General features: G+C 45.1%; 1 protein-coding gene across 1 annotated transcript in view; it reads right to left on the bottom strand.

Annotated features, from left to right (window-relative positions):
• TRIM71 (tripartite motif containing 71) overlaps positions 1–22086 on the bottom strand; it is a 68856-nt gene that overhangs the window by 15517 nt on the left and 31253 nt on the right. The window contains exon 2 of the mRNA XM_011362284.1: positions 4089–4256. Within this exon, the coding sequence (XP_011360586.1) occupies positions 4089–4256 (168 nt within the window). The remainder of the gene's footprint in view (positions 1–4088; positions 4257–22086) is intronic.

Raw genomic sequence — 22086 nt, 5'->3', positions numbered from 1 at the left:
GTATGCTGTACACTTTAAATATGGATGGTTTATTGTCTATCAGCTGTCCTCAATAAAGGTGAAAAAAACTTTGCCTTAGTCCCACCATAAAGGGAAAGACTACCATTAATATTTTGGTCTATTGCTGCCCCTCCCTCCCTATTTTTTTCTGTGAATTTTCTGGTTTTGCATAATTTTTCTTGAACCAACTTCAGAGTTTGCTTGTTTTACCTTAACACTGTGTGTTAATGTGATCACAAACTCTTTACAAATGTAAGTAGCTAAAAAATCTTTACTCCTACTGCTGACAATTCATAACAGTACAACGAATACCTTCAGAACGCAGGACTCTGCCTTAGAGGAGATTCCCAAAGGCAGAATGAGTTTAAAGCTCTGGATCTTTTTCATAGTATGTTCTCCCACCTGAAGAGTATGCATGGTGTGCATACTCAGTCATTTATCCAAAATAGCATTCTGGTGTAATTTTACCTGTGTAACTGCTCAGACTGAATGTATTAAATAGTTGGATTTTCTCTTTCTGTGTTTGTCTCTTTTATTCCTTTATTAGTGTCTTCTTGTTTTACTTACTTTTATGATCTTTTCATAGTATAACTTAATTGTCATATTTTCTAGTTTGTGGTTTTCCTTTTGATATGCATAAGTTTCTTGTATGACTTCTAATCTTAGAATGTTTTCATGAGTTTAGATATTTAACATAACCTTTAGGGTTTTGGGGTGGTTTTTTTTTTTTTAAATATACTTTCCCCTTCTCCTCTCCATGTAACCCCTTTAATCTAGCTAGGTTTACATTTTGGTGTTTGTTATGATAGATTTAAATCTATTCCTTTTCCTTCCTCCATCATCCTTTGTTACTGGCTTGATGTCCTAACTCTCTTAAGTTATTAGCAAAATAAAGCCTATTTCTAGGATATCTACTGTTTCTTGGATCTGCCAATTTGCCGGTACAAATAAGCAGCTTTTAAAAGCTCCCGGATGATATGCTTAATACATCGATGCTATTAAGAGCAAATGAACAAACCTAAGACAGTTTCTTAGACCAATGTCTTCCAAATCAAACTTGTTATGAATATTCCCTTATAAAACAAATCAGAATCTCCTCTTACTCTGTGACCAGAATCATTCTGTATTTTGGTTAAAGCAGATTAAGTGATTTTCTTCAAGGGTGGGGGTGTTTATGCATATTTTCAAGAAACTTACCACCCTCCCCAAATTGTATATTGACTATATTCCTTCCTTCTCCGATGTGCATATTTAGAACACAGAACAGTCTTCATACCATCTCTGTTACACTCTTAAATATAAACGCTATTAAATGACAATGTAAAAATTATGTGCTCGGGCCATTTTTACCTAACATTTTGACTAACTGCATGAAGAAACCCGGTGTCCGAAGCACCCACATCAGTGTGTTATTTTATGGCATTTCATCATCACTTCTTTATCCTGTGGCATACATCTCAATATTTCAGTGGCTGTCATTCTGACCATTCCTTAGTGACCACCAAAGGAGAAAACCTTGCACGTTCACACACAAATCTAAAAATCTCTATGTAATTAAGCAAAATCGTACCCTGTGTTACATAGTGGCTGCTCTTCTCAGTATCTTCCAGGTATATGGTAAATGACATGGGGATTAGACAGGGACTCCAGCTGAAGCTCTCAGAACAGTGCTCTCCCCTAACACAGCAAGGCTCAGTTAAACAGCAGCTGAACACACGTGCAGACTCCTCCCCATTCTCACTCGGTTTCCTTGACACATAACTGGTTGTGTCTCAACTCCTACCAGGAACCCATGTGCAAAACATGTGTTCTCAATGAAAACCAGATCACACCAGTCTTCTCACCTTGGGGACCAAGTTTGTTTCTGTGGTTTTTGTGGGAACAAATTGGCTTTTTGGCAATGGTTTTTGAGCGAAGATAACTTGTCCTCAGCCTATACCTCAACTTTCCCTCCCTAACCGCAAAGACGTGTGCTGGCAGCAGAGTAAACTCAGAGGGAAAGAGGGGCTGTGTCTTCTGCCAACACCCAGAGACTTCTTTCTTAACAGGTATGAACCCCGACATTCTACTCTCTCACAGAGGGCCTCAAGACAGGCAGTTTTCTAAGAATGGTCAATGCATCTGATGAGAACTTTCAGAGAGAAACGGTGTCCGATCATACTCCAATCTTCAGATCACTGGATGCAATGTTAGGTTTTAAAGAATTATTACTAAGAGCCATGAGAGGGTGTGCCACACCCACACACTCCTGGTAATACAGAGACTTCCTAGGCAGCCTACTCAGTCTATGCAGTTGACATTCAGCAGGTGCACCTGGGTGTGGCCATACAGATTAGTAACATACTCAGCCTCCCAACTCCAAGAATCCACCGGCCACCTGGCTCCTCTCCCCTAAAATACCCCCACAATCCAGCATTTACATTTGTGTCAGGCACAGCAGTACCAAGTGATATCTGAATTTCACTCTTACAGAAGTTCTTTTCACTACTCACAACAGCAGACTCTCAGCTAACACTGCCCATATTCGCTTTTATAAAGTTGGGCGTGGCAGGCAAAATCTTTTGTCCCTCTACTTCTCTCTCCCCTCCACAAAAAGCTCAAATGTCCACTTTTCTAAGATCTCGTCATTTTAACCACACACCTCTCCTCTCCTTAAGCTTCTAGCAAACCATGACAACTCATTTTTCTCCCTTAGAATAACTGACGCCAGCAGAACACAAAGTACACCAGCGATTCTCTTTTCGTGTTTTAAGAACTCCATGAGTGTTCTCAATCTCCAAGGAGAGAAAGGAGTTAATCAGATTATGCTGCAACCTGGGGCAGGACCCACAGAGCAGCAGTTCTTTAAGCTCCCCAGGTGACGGTGTCCAGGAGAGATGCCAACAGGGGAGGCATTCGACAAGGTCCTAACTGTAGTGGCATAAAAATAGAAACCACAAACCACTTCATCCACGGGACCGAGATTCACTGAACCAGAACAGAAATAAAATAGAACTACACACTAGTGGGATGCTGGCAAACAAGGTTTGATAGCAACCAAGAGACACTCTGAAGGCATAAGAATACAACAGAATAAGTCATCCCAGAAATACAGACTCTCAAACTTCCAATCTTATGACTGGGATATCAGATAATCTGACTCATCAGAAAGATTACTTCAACATCATGCATAGGAATGCGACAGCTGCTGAGAAACTTAGTAAAAGCTAATCCATCCTTCCATTCCCCCTCCTTAAAGCAAATGGTCAGTTTCTTTACCATTTCTAAAAAAGTTCACATATTTTAAAACAATTCAGTTACTTAAAAACTCTAGAATGTAAATAATAATGGTTTCCTATTCAATTTCTGCTCGAGGATTAGCAATGGTTCTTGACTTTCAACCTTATCCGTGAAGACAAGGCAAACATCTCAAGATTTTTGTTTTCCTAAATCCTTGTCACCTGGATTAAGAAAGGAGATTCAAGATCAATTTGGGCACCCAGTACTACCTGGCTATGTAAGAGAACTTTGCCATTCCCCAAAGTCACATGTGTCCCTTTCTAACCCCAAAGGGATGGGGATTCAACATAAACAAGGATCTTAATGACCAGGACATGACTTTATCACCCAGGAAAAAGTCAGAAACTCTGAACCCTACTGTAAAATCTCCCACGCTTGCTTATTTCTACCTGTAAATAAATCTGAATAGCAAAGGTCTCTGTCTGAAAAGCATTAAACTCCCAGTCTTTTTGTAGTCCTGACTGAACATTATTGTCCGCTCAGATTTGGGGAGGGGGCTGGATGGGAAACTGGCCCATGATGCAATGGGGGCCCAGTCTAGGTGTCTGAAACAAGCCCCTAGTGGCCAGTATCTTCGGCCGCATCCCTTTTATTGTCACAGGACTTCGAGGTGGTCTCCCTACCCCACCTTCAAGGGACTGTTGCTGCATAGATATCACGTGAGCTCATTTGGGTCACTGTTCCACGGCCCCCACATACTGGCGTCCACCCAGTAATCTGTACATGCCATCTGAAAGGCAGTGGGAAAGGAAATGCTTTCTGTCCAAGGAAGAACAAGGGAAAGAGGTGAAAGGTGGGGAAAGACTAACCTGGATTGCCTGGCGGCCCTGCTGGGCGTCGGCCAGCAGCTGGATGGTGAGTGCCCGAGAGTCCTGCAGCGCCTCCTGGAGGTAGATGAAGCTATGGCCCCCGTGCCGGCCCATTGTACACTCACGGCAGATGGGCACTGAGCAAGTGTCACAGTACAGGTGCAGCACCTGGGGACCAGAGGAGGAACAGGTATTAATGAGAGATGGGGGGACTGGAGCAGAGGACAGCAACAGGGGTGCTCTGGACCCCGGACTTCCAACCACCCCCTTCCCAACAGGCGAGCAGCCCCGTCCAGGGAGAGGGAGCAGTGCTGCCGACTCTGAACACAACTGGCTCTCCTTTCCCACCCCCTGGGCCCCAAATCCAAGAACAGACAACTCCCTCATTCCAGTTTCATTCAGAACTATAACTGAGACACTTTGAGGACATACGTGGTGGTTTCCCTGTATCTCAGATTAATTACCCGGAAAAATTCTGAGATTGTGTTTTCTGATCTGAGATTAAGTGGCCAGAATGAAGGAATATAATACCCCCCAAAATATTGTCTCTCACCAACCCAGCCTCTGGGTGTGTGGAGAAAGATTAGGAGCCAGGACTAGTCACCCTTATACCACAGCTTGCTGCCACCACCCTCCTCCATCAAGGAGGTCAGGTCAACATGCAGAGCACGGTTCTCTCAGGTCCTCAAGCAAGCCACTGGCTTAAGCTTCTGGAACGGAGGCAAAAACCTAGTGGTAAGGTCAGCCAGCTTCTTGTCTTTCTTCTTCCTGCCAAGTTGTTCCAAGGAATTGACCCTGGGAGGCAGCCCATGCTGACAGAACTGCTTTATGCAATGTTCTCCATTTCCCTGGGGCCCTGCCTACTGGGAGGGAGAGAGAGAAGGGTTGGCACAACCTCCACCTGCTGATAAATGAGGAGCTCTCCAGAGAGACAGCTCCTTGGCACAGAAACTGGGCCAGCCTCGTATCCCTCCACAGAGCAGGGCACTTAGCAGCACTCTCTGTAAATGTTTGCTGGATTGCTTTCAAGAGCAGAGCTTAAATTTGCCTCTGATGCACCTGGGTGTGAGGACAAGCCAGCCAACATGCAACAGGAGGCAGGGAAGTAGTGTCCAAGGGGGTTCTCTCACATACACAAGGCACTTAATCCCCAGATGAAGACAGGAGGTTGCATCGTGCTTAAGGCCACACAGCTAGGAGAGCCCGGCAGGCAGAGCGCAGAGCACACAGCAGCACCTAGCTAGATATCCTGGAGGTTCAGGATAGGAGGGAGGGCAAGCAGGACTAAGGGAGACAAAGATAAGGAGAGAAGGCTGGCGGTAGCCCTGAGGGGCAGAAAGTTCCTATTAGGCTGAAAGTCACATACAAAAACAGCTCCGGGGCAAACAGAGGGAGAAGGCTCCTACTCTCCTTCTCCAGGTTATTTTATTAACCAATTAAAGTTTTGGCTTGGAGCACATCCACTAGGAAATGATCTCCCAAATGGCTCAGTCCAGTAAACAGGCCTGCTCCACTTGGGGTTAATGAGGAGGTGTGTAATCTAGCATGGGTTAGGCTGTTTTTCTAAGAACCTTTAGATTCAAAAACAGGAAAAAGATTTAGAATATTATGTTCCTACTTTTAAGAAATGGCTGATACGGCACATGTTATGGACTCCCTTTTATACAGGAGGGGGAAATGTGATCAGTTCTTTAGTACCAATTTCGTCCAGTGCAATGCTTTTCCAGCAGCCATAGTAACTGAAATCAAGTGATAGCGATCTATCTTCTTCAAGACCAATAATTTTCAAAAGCAGGACCGCCATTTAGAGATGAGCCTAGTCTTTCTAATCTGATCAATCTAAAATTCAAGCTATTCTAAAATACTAACTAAAAGATGCAAAAGTGGATAAACTTGGGGAAAATTCCTGGAGAGTTCTCTTTTTTTAATGACGTGATCTTTTATTTTTAATTTTTTTATAAGGCGATACAAAAGCAATTGGTACCAGTTTCAACAACTCAACCGCGTTTCTTCCCTTTGCTCTCTCCATTTGTCACGGGAATAAAGGGATCACTCCTATGCTAATAAGAAGTGTGAAAACCCTATCAGAAGGTTCCTTGTAATTAAAATGAAACTGTCTTGTCCTCCCCTCTTCTGCCAAACAGCTAAGCAATTTTCTCTTTACCTCTTCTCAGGATTCACCTGTTCTGGGGACGGCTGTGTGGACTGTGTGGACTGTGTGTCCAGAGTCCCCCTGCTTTCTCTGTCTGTGAGCTCACGCAAATGTGACAAGCTCTCATCTGCACAGCCAGTGAGTGGAAAAGAACCTTAGGCTGTTCGTCCAAGCCTGGGAATATCTGATCATGGGACCGCCTATCCAGTCACCTGTCCAGGTTTCAGTTTCATGCATAAAACACATGGGATCTGACCAGGTATCCCAGGAGACACCTTTCACCCCTAAAACCCCAAGAACCCTATCTCTGGAGACTTGATATCGGAAATCAAACTATTTTGAAACAATTGTGGGCTGAGGCAGGAAGCCAGGCTCCAGGTGCCAATTGTGCAATTGCAAGGAATCAAGGTGATTTTTCTGAGTTTTAGGTTTGCTAAAATTTGGAGCCTAGATAATGTCATGCATCCAAGATATCCTACAATGGAAGAGTTAAAGAATTCTGCAGATTAAGTGGTCAGAAAAGAAATCCTGGACAGAGGTAGCAACAAGTGCCCAAAGTCCCTGGCACCAGGCCCCTCACATGTGCGGCTCTGGGTCGAGATATCTCTAACAGGGGTCCCTGGATGATACCCCACCTGTCGTCATTTCACATGGGATGGATGCAGCTCTAAATGCCCTACATCACACTGTGACTTCAGAAGTGCCAAGTGTTTCTGCAGTTGCCGGCTGACTTCTGGGACCACAGAGGTGGCACAGAGGCTGCCAGTGGGGAACACTCAGTCAGCTGATCGTAAAAAGCTATGAGTGAGTAAAAGCAAAGCCTCATGATGCTTGTAAATGATAAACCATTGAAATTTTTTTAAAGAACACACTGTCCAAATACTGAAAATGTGACCAATTTTATGAACTTTCTGGCTGAAATTGGAGTAAAACTTTGGGAAGATTTTTGCACTCCATTTAGAAGCTCCGCATCTCATCTACCTGCAGTTTCTAAGGTTGAAAACCCACTATTTTAGAGCTTGTGGGAACAGATCTACAGGTAAGGATATGCATGGCTGCAATTCTCCTTGAACCAACTGCAAGATATTTTTTAAAAAATAAACTGGAATCCACGTCTTCCAAAGGGCCCTGCAGAGGGTCCAAGGCCAGAAATGTAGTAGAGGCCATGAACTATGGCTCCAGGAAGGGGATGGGGGTAGGGGGAACAGTCCTCCGGTGGCAGGAATTCCAGGGCCTGGGGCTGCCTGTTTGGGGCTTGCCAGGCAGATGCAAGGACACGCCCCCACTTTCCACCTCCCCCACCCTCGCATGGCGACAATCTGGCTGCCCCAGCTGAATGGAGCAGGCTCGACCTCTGACCTTGCAAGTGACCACCCTTTTCCCTGCCCCCAGCTTCCAGGACGCCCCACCTACTGCCTTCCTCTCCCAAAATTTCTAAAATACCAGGCAGAGACAAAGACCTAGGAATGTGGGCCCAGCAGGAGAGGAAGGGGGAGGTTAAAGAAAAAATAAATAAAAATACCAAGCACGCAGGTTTACCTTAGCCAGCACTTAAATAAAGTGCTTTGTTAGTGAACAGGACTTTGTGTCTGCTTCTGGAATCTACTTTTTATACTACCTGTGATCCAACAAGGAACACACACAACTGTATACGCCACACACACACACCCCACAGGACTCCTGCTGGACTACTGCACATCTGTAAGAATGAGCTTCCGGTTTTAAATACAACTTCCCATGTAAATGAAGAATGTAAGTTGAAAGGATGGAGGCACCTCTCATCGTCAAAATGCCCCATCTGAAATATAATATATTAATGGCTATAAACTTACTTTTTGAGGTGTTTTTTGTTTTTTTGTTTGTTTGTTTTTTGTGGACATCCCTTAAAATGATTGGGAACAACTGGCCTCACACAAACTCAGGCCTGGACAGAAGAAGGTCTCCACCCACCGAAGAGGGCTTCTCAGTGTCTCACTATAGCAATGAAGTGGGGAATAGCTGGTGACAACCAGAAGCCTTATTATCAGTATGTGCCACTTATGCAGCCTCTCCCGTTTAAAAGTGGTAAGCCAAGTTCAAGGAGTAAAGTCCAGCCATGAAACTAAGTCCATTCAATAACATCAAAACTAAGCTTTACTTGATTCATGTAAAGTACACAGAATGCCTGTGCTCCAAAATCCGAGGCAAGAGCTCCTGCATCCTTAGCCACGTGCTGCGGCATAGAGTTGGGGCCTGGGGGACCCGGAAGAAGAGAAAGGAATCTAGACCCCCTGTTTGAGCATAACCACCCCCGGCTCAGAACAGCAGTACCCAAACTAAGGATGTTAGGCGGGGGAATGCGGGGGGTGGGGGAGGGGGCAGTGAGAGGGAGTCTTGGTCTGAAAAAAAATGTTTATTTAGATAGAAAACATACATGCATTCTTAATACAAAAAGATACACAAGTGCAAATAGTTTGAAGTCTACCAATTTCTCACTCAACTGTTTCTACTTCCTCACATAACCATTCAACAATATGTTATAAATCTCGGCCTATGTAAATTTTTTAAAGACACAAATAGGAGCACGTTATACTCAACTTTTCCACTTAACTGTATTAACTTGGAAAATGTTCTGAGTCAAGCTGTTCTATTGATGGCTGCATGGTACATCATCTGCAGATGCATCACAATTTCTTTAATTAGTACCTAATGATAGACAAAAGCCTCAATTTTTGAAAAACCACGAGCAACACTGCAATGACTGACTATCCTTGTTCTTTATATAACCCAAATTTTTCAACTTGGTAATGTATTCGATTGCTACATGACACTAGATCGGGAGAAACATCGACTCGCAAGTGTGGATAGTACGAATCTAGAATTTAGTAACTAAGGTGGTTCAACCTCCATCCACGTGAAGAACACAGGTTGGCAAGTGCCTGTTTCCATTTCCAAAAAGACCAAATGTACATAAAAAGCCGGGGCAGGGGAAGGACCAGGCAAGATGGCCAATGTTGGAACTGGGAGCAAAGGTCCTCTTGTGCTTGGCTAGAAGGCTTCTGTAGAGGCCGAGACCAAAAAAGCCCAGCACAGGAGCAGCAAGCAAGCAAGCCTTGTGTTCTGCATCCTCAGTAGTGGCTGCTACGTAGATTGTCCCAAACACAAGGGTGTGGGAGACGTGGGGCTGCTCATTGGGGGTGTCTCTAGAGGGGGTGGTGGAAGGGGTCTCAGACAATGTATAGGAAGAAGTGTTAAGAATAAACACTTATAAGTTCCAGGGGGGAACCACTCAAACACCCAGTGAAACAAACGTCAAGGCCCCATACAAACCCACAATAATCCCCTTTCTGCAATTCCAAAATCCAAGCAGCTCTCGAAACCAAAAGTTTTTGCATAAGGTATTTGACAGCAAAACCTGAAGTGGCGTGAAAATGATTTATGATTTCCCCCTACACCGTCTAGTGAGTTTTCATGTATTTCATGGAAAAAAAAAAAGCTAATATTCATTATTTTGTGGAGTTGTTACTAACAGATGTACACGCATAGTATTAACTTCCTAAAATCAGAAATTTTGAAGGTTGAGGCATATCTGATCCCCAAAGCTTAGGGTAAAAGACTGGGACATACAGGACTACCTGTCTGGCCAGCTAGCGGGAGTCATTCTCAGGACACATAGAGCAACAGAAAGCATCAGGACTACCTGGTGGCAGAGCGGGGTGGGATGTCCCCGAACAGCCCAAAGTGGAGCCCTGCTCTGGACCACGTTTTCAGGCTCCATGAACAAATCCGAAAAGGGCTGGAACCAGAGAGAAATGTCATTAGCTCTAACAACTGTAGGCTCAATGCGGTTGCTGGTGCCGAGGGGGAAGCATAGTGTGATAATCAGAAAATGTTGTGTGTTGTTCACTTGAGGTTTTCGTGCCACCCTAAAAGCCACATCCTGATCCCTTCCTATGTTTTAGGAGAAAATCTTCACGCCTGCAATGACCACTGCCCTCTCTCCCTTCCCAGCACCGGCGAACTACCCTACTCATTAGAAGGCCCAGTGCCTCCGGTGCCCACACCCCCACAAGCTTCCTCAAACCCCGCGTGCTCCTTTTCCTTCCTATCACTCGCTTCCTTGGTTTGTGGGGCCAGGTCCCGAGGCCCCAGAGCCAGGCACACCAGGTCCACCCCTCTAGTCTAACAGCCCAGCCCTGTCCCCATGTTCCTTCCCGGCCAGAAGGACCCTCCCTGTAGAAGGCCAGGGATAAAAGCACACTGCTTTTAAACATTAACATATGTTAAAAAAAAAAAAAAATCTTACTTTTTTAAAAAGCTAAAACCAAATAAAACGGCACAGATAATTAATTAGATGAGTAAGTTGCTTCCACGGTTAAATGGATGATTTGGCTGGGCTTAACCTGCAGATTTGGTAACATGAGAAATAACCCAAATTTTGGTTCGCAGAACTGTCGGAATCATTAAAAAGTATGGGAACCATGTCCTTTCTGGCACTGACTCTTGAAGATGAAACCCCAAGGAAACATGGCCACCCCGGGCAGCACAGCACCATCCACCACAGTTTTTCAGAGTCACAGACAAAAACAGTTTAGCAATTGTTTCTTACCACATGCAGCCCCCCTCCAAAGGATGAGGGTACAGCAGTAAAAGACTCAAGAAGGGGCCTTTAGGAGGCAAGAAGGGACAATATAACCCAGGCACGTGTTTTTCTGTGATCCCGACCCCAATCAGGGAGCTGCAGTCAGCTTTACAGGGCAGGAGAAACCCTCCAGGTGAGCTAAAAGGTCAAAGGTGGGGAAGGAGCAGGGGAATTTATCTGGGTAGGAAAAATGGCAGGCAGAAGACAACCATCTAATTTTTAAAAGTATAATCATGGTGCCATAAAATATCCTTGTGGAACAATTTACATGGCAACTCCAGGGATGAGTGTAGGGAAGGAAAGACAACTAAGCCTCCATTTTTACCTGGAATTTCCACCCTGTACCGGTGGCCCAGCCTAGATCTGTAAGGATCTGCCCCGGCAGTGGCATTGACAGCCTTGCTGGGCCGCATCTTGCTTCCTTCCCCTGCCTTTCACAGCTGCTGATAAACAACAAGTTCACAGGCCAAACTCTCAGCGTCTGCCTCTGGGGAACCTCACCTGCAACAGCTCCCTCATTCTGGACTATCTGTCTCCTGGTCAGAGTCTGGCTTTCAGGCTGGAGCCTTGTTATCTTTTCCCAATCCATGCAGCCTGAGGCATGTTCTCGGCTGGCCATGCCCACCAAGGCCAGTGGGGTTCGATGCTCACAGCCTGGTGTGTCTCTCTCAGTTCTCACACTTCATGAAGGTTTTAACATGGGGCCCACAGTGACAAGTTACTTACCTATACTTGGGGTGTCCCAAAACAAACCCAAGTTATAGGACACTGAATGACACCAGAACATGCCACAATTGTGTTCTGGATTACTACCTACCAAACATACTTTTTAACCAATAAATCTGTTTACTTAAATAAAACTGGGTGTTAAAAACAAAACTTCCACATCAACAGAAAAACACTGTGGTATATATCTACATGATAAGACTTTTTCAGCAATGATAATGAATTCCTGATTCATGCATACGCTTGGTGGGAAAAGCCAGAATTGAAAAGTTATATACTGCATAATTCCATTTACATGAAGGTAAAACTACTCTAAGGTGAAAAAAATCAGAAGTTGCAGATGAGAACAACTATGCCTAGAGGGCACTCAAGGGGGCAGTTCTGGGGTGATGGAAATGTTCTAGGATGCTGGCAGAAGGCATGGGTACACAGGCGTCGAAACTCAAAATGCATACTTATAATCTGTTTATGTAAATTACCCCTTAAAACAAGGGGTAAACCCTCCCATTAGTAACTTAGTGTTAACGGGGTGAAGCTTGGAGACTTGCCTTGGCGTGGTGGCTCTTCCTAGAATGGGGGTTCAGAAGGGAATGACCCCAAGATATACCTCTGGGTTGTGTAGACTGTTTTGAGATAAGGCAACTTTAGCCTTGGGCTCAAGAGAAATTTCTGCCCCTCCCTTAACTACCTAGAAGAACTTGAATAAGGGCCTTGCCCATAATAAGAGATATCAGAGATAACCTCTTTTGACCTATCTACAGGGCAAGACACACTCCTGTTTACTAAGCATCTGTTGTTCTCATCATCCTGCAATGAATGACCCTCTGAAGCCCCCAAGGCACCTTACCTCATCCCTAGGGGAGGATGTCTCATATGCCATGTTCCTTTCCTGTCTCGGAAGGCTTCGTGCCATGTGGGGTCGACATGCTCGTGTTGTGGGACTCCCATACCCATGTATGCATTACATTCTATTATTTACTCTTGCTAATCTATCTCATGCCTATTTGATTATTAGACCAGCCAGATGAACCCTGAGGGTAGAGGAAAGTTTGTTCCTCCCCCACAGTAGCTAAGGACCTAATAAATACTCCTTGAGCCCATAAATGAGTTACTCCAATGGCCCCACATAATTTACTTCGAATAGGTTGCTACCATTCTTCCCACAATGTCCCCCCATTAGGTATTATTTTTCCTTTGCCCTCCACTATAAATATTATCTTAAGTTCTATCTCATAAGAGGCAAGCTGCGGACTAACTCCCTGGAGGTTTTTTAAAAAATTAGAGCCCTGAGTCCGATTTACAGCACCACAGGCGGCCAGGCACACAAAGCTGTATGAAATCATTAGTGTCCCAGCTGCTGCCCCGCATGCGTCTGACCTCTGATGCACTAATGAGTGGCCCATGCAACTTCTAGCAGCAAATAAAAGAGATTTGTTCCAACACCAAGATCACTGTCCCTGTAAATCATAGATTTTTAAAACCAGACCCTAAAAGGTATTTTGACATAGATACACAGTTTTCCAGTTGCCTTCAAGGTTGGCAAAAGCAAGGCACAATGTTCATCTGTTGTGTTCTGCAGAGAGTCACTGGTGCTTAGAGGCCGACTTAAAAAAAAAAAAAAAAGGCTAGGCTCTGTAGGTGGCCATGTAATTCAGTCCTCATTCACCTCTTAAACAGTGGGCAACATTGTGCACCTGAAACCTTTTCACTCCCTAAAGTAGCAAAAGGGGTTTCAATTGCCTACATGGTTGAGATTACGTGGACAGGTGGATTTAAAGTAAGAAAAGGCACTCACCACCCAGGGGAAACTGTCTAGAGAAGGGTGGCAGAAATAGATAGATAAGAATATAATTAACAACAAAAAAGGCTTTAAAATATTTCTAGCCATATTTTCTCCCTCCAACATGAACACAATAAAAATTTTTCCTTTCTCTCCCAATTCTAGCAAGTTCTATTATCTTGAGTAGCTGAACCCCTTTGTTACTCAGTTGTCATCTGGTTGGGCAAAAAAGTCCAACTCTGGCCTTCTCTGTGGCTCAAGGTCACACTGTCACATCCATCGACAATTTACCAAGCACTGCCTGCAAATCAAGAGGTTAACCAAGTATTTACTGCTGTAAGAAACTTGTTTTAATCCCGTTGTTCACAGGCAGGACTTATTTAAACTGAGGAGGGGACTAATCAAGGAAGCAAGCAGTCCATGGGCTCTGAACGCCTACACAGAGAGCAGGAGGACCTACCTGTGCAGATGTGAAGAGCGGGGATTTGTCACCAAGCCCCAAGCCTAGACTTTCTCTGCAGTGGGGAGTGCCTTCCCCTGCTTCAAAATCCACCTGTGTCCACACAGAATCTCAGCCATGCAGGCAACTGAAACCCCTTTTGCTACTCCTCTCTCCCTGACGCCAAGAATCAGCAAAGCCTTTCTCAAAAGTTCCCTCTGTTTGAGTAAAGGACAAAATGAGCAAGAGCCAAGGGGCTCAGACCAAACCTCCAGTGCAACAGCTGGGGGCAAAAGGCTTTGCTCTTATCAAGAAATGGATTTCTTTTTAAGACCCTCTTCAAGTTAGTGGTTTGTTAATTTAAATCACACACACACATACATACACCCACGCAGGCCTCTATTCCAACAATAGGAAACCTAACCCCACACAGACAACCACACAAAAGCCAAAGGGACACCACCAGCCACAGAGTCAGAGTCAGGCTAGGAGACCAGCTTCAGCGAGTCACCTGTCACACCAAAGCTGGGAGCCAGGAGCCTTGGGGCTGGTTCTGTGATCCAGGCAGTTTACAGGGTGGGTCTTTTCCCTCCCTATCTTCTTAACCGGCCAGCCTCTTCCACCTCCTCCCTCCCCCAACCTCTGCCACGGCCTCCCTTCCCTGACAACTGTAGAGAGCAAGGTCTATCGGTGATCTAGAGGGTCCTAGGTAGGCTGGGGATAAGAAGGCAACAAAACAAACAAATACTAAGCGAGGAATCGCAGATTATGCACAATCAACATTTCAAGGCCTTTTTTAAAGAAGGGTGTGGGAAACAGAAACCAAACTCAACAAAGGGTGGGACAAGGAGCCTGGGCAAACCAGTAGAAACTGGTCCAACAGGGAAAAGGACTGGCTGGCAGAAGAGCTGCATTCCAGTCTTAAGAGATGTGACCTCGGGAAGAAGGGCCCAAGCCCAAGAGGGATAAAAACCACCAACTGCAAAGGATCAACTCAGCTGCCAAACCAGGCAAATCAGGAAGCTGTCCCCAAGCCCACCTAAAGCCAGAAATGGAGCCCTTAGTCTCTGGGAGTTCACCCATCCCTTTTCCCACAAGTGTACACAGCTCTTTAACAGCTGTGGTCTTAAAAGAAGCACTAATTACAGCCGGATCTGGCAAGCAGTCAGGGAACCCCCACACACACCCAGAGCAGCAGGATTTCAGGCAGAAAAAATGCCAACAAACTAGTAATAAGATACAATCTGAAAAAAAAAAGATAAAACATTTGGGGACACTACAGGTAAAACCACTGGAGTCAAACTCTTCTTTAGAAGCCCAGATTCCCAGGACCATTCACCATAGTTATGAGAAAATAGTAATGAGAAATAATTTCAAGTCTCAGATATGGAGCATCCTCAGAAATCCCACTTTTTTCCCAACCAATGAAACTTGCTCGAGGAAGCATCTCTTCACGTACCTGTGTGCGGACCATCAGAACTGAATGGGCAGCCTGCCGACCCTCACTCAGCGGATCATACAGTTGGCACCACCCCCCACCTTCTGCATCACTCCCCCACCTTCCCACCCCCTACCCCCCAAGCAGATACTCGAGGATAAGCTTGTGAGTTCGCAGCAAAGATGCGGAAAAGTCAGACCAGATGGGGCAGGAAACGAAAATTCCCAAGCTCTGCACTGGTGAAACAATCAGGCGCCATCGGTTACGTAATCTCAAGTTTCAGGAGGAAAATGGAGGAAAACAGCCCTTACACTGGTCTCTGCTAGGGTCCTAAAATTTCTGACTTGTTTCACCTGTTCCTGTGTTGAGTAAAGAAAATGTCGCCCTTATTTTGACTGGCACCTAAACCAGGGGAAGGTGAGATACAAGCCAGGCGAGATCCTAATATCTGGCTGTAGGGGATCCTCAAATTAGTGTGTTTTGTCCTGGCCCCATGTGCCTTTTCTTTAGTCCTTCTATCACATTAATCCCACTGCACCTAAAATTCAAAGGGTCTTCCTGCAAGGGGTGCTGGCCTGGAAGTCTCAGGCTGGCCTGCCTGAGTCAGCTATGCGGAGCTTCCACTTCCTGACTCTCCCAACATTTCTCTCCTGGGCGGTGAACATCTATCTGTCTTAGAGTCAGCTCTTATGTTCAGCCTGCACTCAGGTCCTCCTGGTCTGAGCCTGAATCTCCAAGCCCACAATATCCTTATCAACTGTGCTGTGTTTATTGCTAATTCTTTTTAACTATTTACACTGATTTAAGGCTCTGAGCTAAGAGCCTTGGGAGATTAAAAGAACAAGTCTAGAAGAGTCAAGTGTTTAAGAAGTCTTGATTGGTCGGTCTGATGAGGTCCAGTCTGCTCATGGTATCTAGGCATAATTATTGACAGCACCCCCTTTCATTCTCAAAAATAGAACGGTTTGGAAACCCACGGGAGAGGATCAGTAAGACAAATGGAGAATTAACCAAAACACGTGAGAATTAAACAAAATACATAGGAAAAACCACCATCCAGAAAATGACTCCTTCAAGTTATGGGGTGGGGGCCAGGTAAATAGGAAGTGTCTTCTTAGAAAGAACAGCATAAAAAGGGGAATAAGGTGGAAGACTGACAAACCCAATAAAAAGGAACAACCTGAGCAAAGCGGAACACCGTTCCTGGTGTAATTAGAATCTGAGCAGACTGGAGGGAAATGCTGGCTGGACCACAGGGGAAGGCCACGCAACGCAGGAGGCAGGGGAAAGCTTCTGAGCAGGGATATAAATGGAAGCTGGGTGACCTCGAGGGAACAGAGACTGCAGTGATTTCAGTCATCTAGACATGGAAGGAGACCAGGGCACCATGGGAGCCACCTTGTGTGGAAGAGTCAAAAAACCTCAGTTCAAACACTGATGTAGCCCCTTTCTTCTCCAGTTGGATAAGTTTGCCCATTGAGCTCTGTTTCTACCCCTAAAATGGGGATAATATACTTCCTCTCGCGGGTGCTAGTGGTGAAGAAATCATAAGAGAAAAATGCATGAAATCCAAATACTGACCAGCAGTTGAAACAGAAAGGAGAGGGATGGCAGCCTGCCTACGGGGTCCAGCCTGGAAAGCGGCAGGGACCACAGAAACGCGTTTGCGAGCTGGGTGCAAAGCAGGACTGACCAGTTGTAAAGCCATTTCAATGGTCTTCGGGCCAGCATTCTCCAGGGCTGTTTTGTTTGCCCACTGAAAAGAACGTTGAGAGATTCCATAAACACAATCGGGAAAAGTGTACTGGATGACAACCTCTGACCTGTACCTGTCTCTAACTTCCTGTGCAGCCACAGTGTCTGCTCAAAGCCAGGGACTCTGCCCCTCCAACTCCTAGCCAGACAGATCAGCCTCCTTTAGCCCCCACCAACAGATGTCATTGTGTTTTTAACATGAATTCCTAACACATTCACCTTGCCTTATTGTACCATGCTTGGCCGTATGCCCTTGCCCTCAAAGAGGTCACAGTCCAGTACGAGGGATGACTGAGTAAGGCCAGCAATTTCAGTGTTGGAGGAAGAAAACCAGAAAGAATTTACTAGTCCTGAGATGTTAATCTCAGCAGACTTCCTGGAGGAAGAGAAGCCTGAGTGTAGTCTAAAAGTATAAACAGGAATGAATGGGATCAAAGTTGCAGATAAGGAAGTTGCAGACAAGTGAAAAGCAAGCAAGACACCTTCTCGCTGTCTGCCAAAGTCAGCACCAAAGTTGAGAACTACAAGCCCTGCTCAGGATGGGGTCTGGAGGAGATGCCAAGTTACCCCATATCTTTCGGTTCCTCTCCCTTATGCTGCGTGCTGTCTCACCTGGATTGGGGGCTGTTTCATTTCTATCAGCACCTGTGCCCAGGTGGGACAGCTGTGATGCTCCGCATCCCTTCCTGCACCCATGAAATCGTTCCTGAGCATGCCACTGCTTTCCAGACCACCTGCAGGCTGGGGACTGTTTCCCAGGGTCTCCTGCTTCTAGACAATTGCTGCCCTAGAGCCTTCTCCATGCAGAGAGCACTTTTAGAAGTCAGAGACAGATCGCAGCCCAGCCCTCCTTAAAGCTCTTCCTGCGGCACCTCTGGAGGCCACTCTGTCCAGTCCTTGTTCCTTTAACAAGGGCTACACTTGCTGTTCCCTCTGCCCGAGAACCAACCACACATGCCCCCACGCCTACAAGGTGCCCTTACCTTCCCTCAATTCATTCAAGCCTCAATGTCAGTTCCTCAGGGAGACATTTCTGTGACTACTAAACTGGTAGGGAGTGTGGTGTTGGGTCCATTGCCTTATTCTGTTTTATTCATAGCGCTCACACTAACTTGTCACTACCTGAAAGGGTGCGTGTGTGTGTATTTTTTTTTTTTTACTTGATCATGGTCAGTGTCCTCACTAGAATTTAGGCACTGGAAAGGCTGAGCATTTTCTGTCTTGTTTACTGCTTCATTCCCAGCCCCTAAAAATGTCTGGCACATGGATGCGCAATGAATATTTAGATGGGTGGTTAACACCGTATCCCACCAACTAGCAAAGGAATAATGAAGGTCTCCTTGCTTCATCAGCAGTTCTACAGCAAATCTCCAGAGTGATGAATTGTTTAGTAATCTCACTAACTCCTGACGAAAAACACTCCCATTCCAAAAACAAACCAACAAAAACCACGAAAGGGGGAAAGGGGAAAGAAACAGAGTGGGACATGACAGAAAACCACATTCTACATTTCGCAGCTCTAAAATTATGAACAGAAATTAGGTTATGTTGGGGAAATCCAGTTCCCATCACTGACAGGTGGTATCTGGGTACGTTTACGAACTTTTCTGAGAAAAGCCACTTGTGGTCAATTAAAGATGGCTTCACATTTTTTGCTATTCCTCTCATAAAATGTGTCGTCTATTTCCTCTCCCCTTGAATCTGGCCTGGTCTTGCAACTTGCCTTGCCCAGGAGAATGTGATGAAAAGTCATGCTATAAACCTTCCAGCGGGGCAGCCAATGCTGCGTTCCTGTGCTTGGACACTCACTCATGGAAACCAGCACCATGCGTGGAGGAGTCCAGGCACCCCAGTGGACAGCCCTAGCCAGCCACCAGCCAGGTAAATGAGCCACCTTGGTCCTTCCAGCCTGGCTAACCTTCTAGCTCCAAGACACAGCAGAGTCCAGTCTACCTACAGAATCGTGAGAAACAATCAACAAAGTACCATTTTCATTTTACCTGCTGGGGAAAAAACAAACAAACGGAACAGCTTTTCACTGAGTAGGAGCCAAGGGCTAGGTTTTCCTCAACCAGATAATGCTAAATAATCCTTTGCTTCTTGAGCAAGACCTAAGGATATTCAAGGTTCCTTCCTAGCTCGGCCGTTAGCTAATTCCATCAAAACTTGTTTCATGGATTCCATTCCAGAGCCTGGGTCAGGCGGCAGCCACGGAGGTGGAACCAGAAGAAAATTCAGATTCCCAAAACCCCAACAGCTTCTGCCAACTTCTCAAGTGCCTCAACAGCCCACAAAAATGTATGGAAGCATCTCTCCGTGTCTGAGACACGTATCAATGAACCAGGTGGTTCTCCAGCAGTAACTACCATGGAATGTGATAGAAAACAAAACCATTAAATGGGAAGGGGAAGAGTGTAAATCCCCAGTATGTTTCCAAAGGTGCCAACCCCTAAGCTGTCCTTCCATGGGTCTCTCTAAGCCACTGGCTGTACCTCGTACTTTTGACAAAATCGACCTCCAGATCTGACACACTCGTGGGTCCAGAGCTCTAATCTTATTTCTCACCAGTGGCCCAATGTGAACTTAGGAAAAGCTCTAACCTCCATTTCTTCTCAGGAAAAAGAAAGGGCGTCTCTTTCTCCAGTAAACAAGGACCTTTACAAGCGACAGGATGTATCTTTCTATGTTCGAGCCACCAAGCTAGGAATGAGGCACTTCCTTGAAAAGACAGATGATTTATGGCACCATGTTTGAGATCAGAAGCAAACTAAATGTCCATCAATAGGGGACTGGCTAAATAACTGTTAAATAGATTGATGACTGGGCGAACCATGAGAAAGAATGAGATGCTCTGGCCCTATGAAATGACCTACAAAATATGAAAAGAAATAAGGAGTAATGTACATAGGATGTTACTTATTTGTGTAAAAAAAGAAAAACAGGTATGAGTATTCCCTTGCTGACTAAATCTACACATAGCAAGGAGTATCTGATTGTGGCTTAGACAGCATAGAATACCGCTGTATGCTTTTCCCGCAGACCTGGGGTGTGTTTACATATAGTTACTTAGAACTTAATGAAATTGCACATTCTTTTCGCTATACCCTTTACATTCCTAAAATACTTGCTAAGATAAACTACATTCAATTACTGTTTATACTAAATAAATAACTAATACCAAACATTAACATGATGTGTTATATGAAATGAGAAGAACAGAATACAAATAAGTATTCCCGGTATAATCTTAATAGGGTAAAGGAGGGAAGGAGGGATGCCTACTTTATTTTTAGTTTAAGCCATAAAAGCAAGAACAATATATACCAAATTGTAAATATTTGCCCAAAGACACAAGTAGAAAGTGGCAGAATCTGACTCCAGAGTTGATGTAGAAACCACTAGGCTTTGCTGCCTCTTCTAACAGTAGTAATACTCCCTCTCCCACCGCCTTGAAATAACTATAAATTTCCATCTACCTAGCTAGGGTTTTGGGATCCTGTGGCATAGGCACTTTATCTGTGTGCCAACAATTACTGCTAACATCCTCCAACTGACTTTTTTCATGACTCCCAGACTCAGAAACCCTCAAAGGCTCCCCACTGCTTATGGGTCAAGAATAAATTCATTGAGTTTAACATGCCCAACTTTAATAGCATACTTCCAAGGCACAGTAACACGGACTTTGGGTGATGAAACCTCTGGCCAAATGTCCTGTCTTTGAGCCTCTGCTCCTAAAAGCTCATCTCGGAGGGCCCCACCCTCCTCCTAGCTCTTAAGGAGCCCCTCACCCCCTCCACTGTGTTTATTCCAACCATTCATCTTGGCTCCTAATACCTTAAGTTTCAATACAATCCCCTCAGGCATAACCCAGCAATGGACACATGGTGAAGCTGGAAAAACCTATTTATCTGTCTCCACCCCCATTCCCCCACCCTTCCCCCCTCTGGTCAGAGGGAAGGAACACAGCTCTCAATGTCCTTCTCCAGGATGTGCCCCCAGGGGCTCCAATTTAGGCCACAACACTGTCCCTGTCCCTAATTTCACTCATGACCCCACAATCTAAAAGGCTACCCCCCCCAGGGGATCTGTGACCAATTTCGTCCAAGGCTTAGCGCCAATCATAAAATAGCTGGGTCCAAGATGGCAGCTAGTCCAATATAGAGCCTTTGTCCTACAGGTTTCCTCAGGCAGGCTCCAGGCAGGAGGGTTCCAGGCACATTCTCTCTCCCTCCCACAGAATAGCTTCTTGCCAAGCAGGAAGTGGACAGAAAATCCTTTCCCCAAAAAGAGAAAGCTGTGCTTATGCCTGGATGGTAAAATCCGCTTTCCTTCCTTTCTTTTCCTTTTCCAACTTTGATACACTCTTCGGTCTCCCCTCCTCCCCCGCCATTTTTGCCACCCTGAAACCACTAAGTTCCCAAAATTTTCTATGCCTGTTGCACAAGAAGTAATTAATTTAAACCAGAATTGTTGCATCCCTCTCACAGCTGCAAAGCTCTGGTATCACTGCTAATTGGAATAAAAAGTGAGGATAACACCAACTAATGAGACTTCAAATAACTTTATATTTAGTTGAGTGAGTTCCCTTGAGGAGGAGGAAGGCATACAGTCAGTTCTGCATTTGCCTGTTGACTCGGCTCTTTTGCTAATTGTATTCAGCTCTATGACTAACTGCATTCATTGTATCACCAATTGTAATTCTTCTGCTAATTGTAGGCAGAAATTTAAATTTCAGAAACTACTTAGAGATTTTTTTGAAGTGTGAGTGGGGGTGGGGAGGGAACCGAAACTTAACATTTACCAAAAAGAACAAACTTTCCCCCCATTCCCCTCAAAAAGCATTGTCAAACAAGGTTTTAAAATGCTGGGAGTTGAACTAATGACATTTTCAGTCACATTTTGGGAAAGGAAGCTTTTGTAAAGACGAAAACAAAAACCAGGATGGCGGGGAAGATTGCTTTAAACAATAAGTTTGCTTTTCATTTTGCGTATTTTGATATAACTTTCTGTTGAGACCCCTCCCCCACCTGCACCTCAGGATTTCCAATTTGAGTGAGGTGGGTGGGGGGTGGGTGGAGAAATGACTT

Source organism: Pteropus vampyrus, unplaced genomic scaffold (assembly GCF_000151845.1).
Source record: "Pteropus vampyrus isolate Shadow unplaced genomic scaffold, Pvam_2.0 Scaffold1, whole genome shotgun sequence".
Lineage (NCBI taxonomy): Eukaryota > Metazoa > Chordata > Mammalia > Chiroptera > Pteropodidae > Pteropus > Pteropus vampyrus.
Note: the sequence above shows the minus strand (reverse complement) of the source record. Positions and strands in the feature narration are given on the sequence as shown.